This window comes from Anneissia japonica, unplaced genomic scaffold (assembly GCF_011630105.1).
Source record: "Anneissia japonica isolate Jap-2015-1 unplaced genomic scaffold, ASM1163010v1 scaffold1826_len1998817_cov189, whole genome shotgun sequence".
Lineage (NCBI taxonomy): Eukaryota > Metazoa > Echinodermata > Crinoidea > Comatulida > Comatulidae > Anneissia > Anneissia japonica.
Window position 1 is genome coordinate 317,510 of NW_022742159.1, and position 4,941 is coordinate 322,450.

General features: G+C 36.2%; 1 protein-coding gene across 1 annotated transcript in view; it reads right to left on the reverse strand.

Moving 5' to 3' along the window:
• The window catches only part of LOC117118996 (transcription factor 25-like), a gene marked incomplete at its 5' end in the record, with an annotated part of 7,018 nt that extends 2,169 nt beyond the window's left edge, over window positions 1-4,849 (reverse strand). The window contains 9 exon segments of the mRNA XM_033263770.1: window positions 130-218; window positions 999-1,127; window positions 1,821-1,926; window positions 2,056-2,242; window positions 2,400-2,499; window positions 3,298-3,394; window positions 3,720-3,753; window positions 3,909-3,991; window positions 4,647-4,849. Of these exon segments, the coding sequence (XP_033119661.1) occupies window positions 130-218; window positions 999-1,127; window positions 1,821-1,926; window positions 2,056-2,242; window positions 2,400-2,499; window positions 3,298-3,394; window positions 3,720-3,753; window positions 3,909-3,991; window positions 4,647-4,774 (953 nt within the window).
• Window positions 4,850-4,941: the final 92 nt, after the last annotated feature.

A 4,941-nucleotide genomic window follows, 5' to 3' on the forward strand; every position in this document is an offset into this window, starting at 1 on the left:
CGGATTTAGTTGGGGGGGAGGGGCCCCCCCCCCCCCCCCCACCACATATGCCACTGAACCCCACTGCCAAAATTGTATGAGATGGAACAATCAAATTGTGTATCAACATTTTCTTGCATTATTATTTACCTTGCATTCTTTGAAGGTGAAAAAAATGGATGGTTAGCTACCACCGAGTCAGGTTGAACTGAACACTTATCTAACAAACTAAGAAGAACCTAAGATAAAGAAAAAAAATAATTGTTTGAGTACATAATTATTTTTTTAAGTATGTATATAGCACAAAGATCATAGAACTTAATGAGAGACTAATACCCTATTCAGACTACACTCTGTTGCGATCGGTTGCGATGTAATCAGTGGTAATCCAAAACTGATTACTCTCGATCGCAATCAACGAACGCATTCAGACCAACACAAACAACCTTTACATTCTGGGGCCTAGGCCTCCGGTGGCTAGGCTTATGTCGAATGACCACAGTCAAACAGCGCCTGTAGAATTCATTGTGATTCGTTGCGATTGGATTCCGTGGTAATCAGGAGAATTAAAGATTGTAGCACCCAATCGCAACGGGTAACAATTGCGATATCGATTATATATCGACTACTATTGGTGAGCTTTCACACACGATTTTACTTTGCGATTTGGTGCGATTAGGTGTCGCAGTTGCTACAACCGATCGCAATGCGATGCTAGTCTGAATGGGGTATTAGTCAATCTTTATAGATATATTTTTGAATATGCAAAGTGCTAGCACCCCATACATCCGAATCTAAAAGGACTTAAAACGGTAGTGCAAACCTACAATATCACACAATAATAATTTCTGAATAAAGACAAATGGTTAGACAAAACACTCAAACATAAAAAGGCACAAGGCATCAACCATGAGTACAGCAACAATTTCAGAGGGTTTTTTTTTTTTAGTTTTCATTGCATATCTTACGGCAGCTTATTCTACGTGTTGTATAAAAGAAGGATCTACATTTTGACTTACAGATGGGAACATTATCAAGGCCTCTTGTAGTAACACATTGGCTTTCTTCCCTCCATCTTCATTGCTATGGAAATGTGCTAAAGCGACTGAAAAGGCAAAATTTGGTAGTTGTGATAGGTTCTTGTGGGACTGTAAGAAAACAAAGAAAAAAGAAAACATTTAAAAAGAAACGATTATTTTTGAATATCGTACTGTATATACTCTTCATTTTGTTTTTGATTACTTAATTCATTCTTTTGGCTTTCCATACACTTTGCAGCGCTTCGTATCTGTAAAGAAAGGCACTTTATAAATGACTTGGATTTGATTGATTGGATTGCCAACAGGGGCGGGTCCAGAAAAAAAGTCAGGGTAGGGGATATGTGATGCATGAAGCACCGAGGGTGGGGGCCTTGGTGCTTGAGTTTTTCATTCAGAGATGCTTCACCACTTTGGTAAATGGAATTTTCAATCTAAAATTAGTACCGTGCACACATCTTTCTCCTTTTTATTTTTATTTATTTATTTTTTTTTTCTTTTTTTTTTTTGTGGGGCCTAGCCCCGCCCACAATGATATGCCCTATATCCCTTGACCAATTACAGTATGGGACACTACTCATTAAACTAAGTCTGTTTTTGAGGTTTAGAAGGTGATGTTAATTTTTTATTTGTTTCTCACAGGATTTCAGACCATAACCACCAGGCTACAGCTCCACTCCATATGCAGAAGTAGCATTACTGGTAGATGCTAACTCTTTGTATAAAATTTATTTTATTCTTTCAGCCAAAACCTTTCGGAATAACTCTTTGAAGGGATTGAATTCTTTTCATTTGTTCACTTACCTCCCACTCATTGAATAATCTTATCAGGTACTGATATTGCTCTGATCGTATTGCATAAAAGTCCATCATTAATAACACACACATCGGATCTCCATTTGGATCAAAACTATAAAAGATGAAAAATTACTTGATTAACAAAACAAAATGCATTATTATACACATTCTTATAAAATTAAACATAAAACTTGAAAAATCAAATTCAATAATTGAATTATTATATACTTAAGTGACTTACCTAAGCACAAGCTTGCATAATTCTAGGGCAGTCCTGTAGCAGCCTTTATTCCCCACGTACACCAGGTGGCGGAAGAGGGCAAGGTACAATGCTCGGTTCTCAGGTCTCCTGTAGTCTAAGCGACAACTGCCTTGGGCTATGTTGAATAGGGTGTGAAAGCTACTTTCCATACAGTATAAAGCTTTTTCTAAAAATATATATATACACAGATGAAATAAATATGCTGTAATAATTATTATACAGATGAAATAAGTATAGAAATTCACACAGCTTTAAAAAGTGTCCGGCTTTAAATTGCAAGTAAACTGTAAACAAGCAAATGAATGTATATGAACATGGCTTACCTATTAGTTCAGTAGCCATTTGTATGTCTTCTGACATCTTACACACTTCACTTAGCTGTAGTAAACTGTTGATATGATATGGATGTAAATTCACCAAAGACTATAATGAATAAACGTATGGAAAAATCAGTCATCAGGATATTGAAGAGGTTGCCACTGATTGTTAACTGTTTGATTTTACCACAGTACCTGCTATTCAAGAACATGGCCCTTCACGGCCCAAGAACTATGAGAGACCAATAGACTCACAGCCCATGAACTACAGTATAAGAGACCATGAAACACAGAGACCAATGGACTCACAGGGATCATGAACTTAAGAGACCATGGACCACTGAGACCATTGAATACACAGGGACCATGAATCACAAGAAGCCACGAACCACAGGATACCATGTGCCACAAGAGGTCATGAACCACAAGAGGTCATTGGCTATAGGAGGCCATGAACCACATGAGGTCATGGATCGCAGGAGGCCATGGGATGTCATGAGCCACAGGAGGCCATGTACCACAGGAGGCCATGAACCACATGAGGTCATGGATCACAGGAAGCCATGAACCACAGAAGGCCATGGAATTCCATGAGCCACAAGAGGCTATGGACCACAGGAGGCCATGATATACCATGAGCCACAGGAGGCCATGGACCACAGGAGGCTATGGATCACAGGAAGTCATAGACCACAGGAGGTCATGCACTACAAGGATCCTTGGACCACCTCCAGCGATTACAAAACACCAGGGACATACCGATAGCTACCATGTAATATCAGGAACCTTACCAATTGAGATAATGTACCATGGATGATCAAGGACCAATGGCCATTAAAGAACACATCAATAGTACAGTAGCCAAATGCGTTTGGCAATAAACAAAATAATAACATATACTTACAATTAGGTTAGCTGGATTGTGTGACTCAACTGCATCAAGAAATTGGAATTCAACTTTCTGATAATCTTTAGAATGTTCAAAATGAAAATACTGGTATCTAGTCAAAAATATAAAACAATATCATGAATGCACACTAACATGATAATTATACTACGATAATTAAATATGCATACTCCAACTATCGAAATGCACGCCATCGTGGTGTCCATTTCGATACTTGGAGTATGCATTATACTATCTTATCTGAGATTAATCAGTTGACCTTTCGGTATAATTAAATATATAAATGATAATAATAATAAATGAAAATGAAAATATATAATGATTATGAAAATAATAATTGAAAATGATAATGATAATAAATGATGATGATAAATAATAGTAATAAGTGATAATTTATAAATATTAATGGATTTACATACCCATCTTTATTGTCTGCCAGTGACATGGATAAACCTATAAAAGCAAAATATATCACAAATTTGAAGGATGATGAGTAATATAAAAATTTTTATAATTGCAATATACAAAATGACAACATTTCCATTGTACAAATCAAGCTGGTTTTAGTTACCACAGCTTTATTGTATGATGATAATACAAGTGTATACCTGTTTTTCCTATATGAGCCCAGTTAGGTCTTGGTGAAACTAACCACCCAGATTTATTTGCATTCTTTCTTCGTTCTTTTCGTCTAAAAAGATAGAATAAATATTCATATTCTTTGTATGGAAAAGAGAAAATAAATAGTTATGGCAGTGTGCTTTGGAAACATGTAACAGAAGCAATATTATGTTTACAACAAACACAATGTTCAAACACCAGATGGCACAGAGAGCAACATGGGTTGAACCAAAACGAATAAATCCAAATAGTGACATGGATGGGACACTCTGATCGGATCTATATAGAAGCCAAATTGACTACCATAATAACACATTTTGGTAGTTCCACATTTACACTGAAATTAAGGGACGTTTATTTGAGCATTAACATATCCTTTTTACACAAAAAAAAAAAAAAAAAAAAAACATGCCTTGCTCAAATAAACATCCCCTCAAAAACCCTTCTCAACAATAAATGCCTCGGGCCGTTTATTCAAATAAATATGGTATATTATTTCAGGAAAACACAAAGTTTAGATTAGTCTAATCAAATATACAGTATTTAAAAAGTGCAGTATTAAAACATCCAAAAACAAAAACCCATATATAGTCATGATGTGCCCATATATGGTCATGATGTGCCCATATATGGTCATAATGTCATGTCAACGTGATCACATATTGGTGTGTCACATGTTTTGTCAAATAAAATTTGATAGTCTGGACAGATATTAGAAAACCAACCTTTGTTCTGCCCTCACAACTTGTGATCCAAATATTCTTCGCATCTCATTTTCGGGATTTAAATATCTGTGCTCGATGCTTAGCAAAGAACGCGTTTCCATGGTAATTGACATTTCACCTGTATTCATTGCCCCATTGACGACAGGTAGGGGTCCCAGTATTTTGTTCACTTCCCGAATACTTGCATCTATCTCATCTTCATCCTACGGAAAGTAAATTAATAGATGAAATTTAAATATTTGCAAGGGATTCGCAGCATAAGGTCAACATTTGTTAAAATCTGAGGGAATCAATT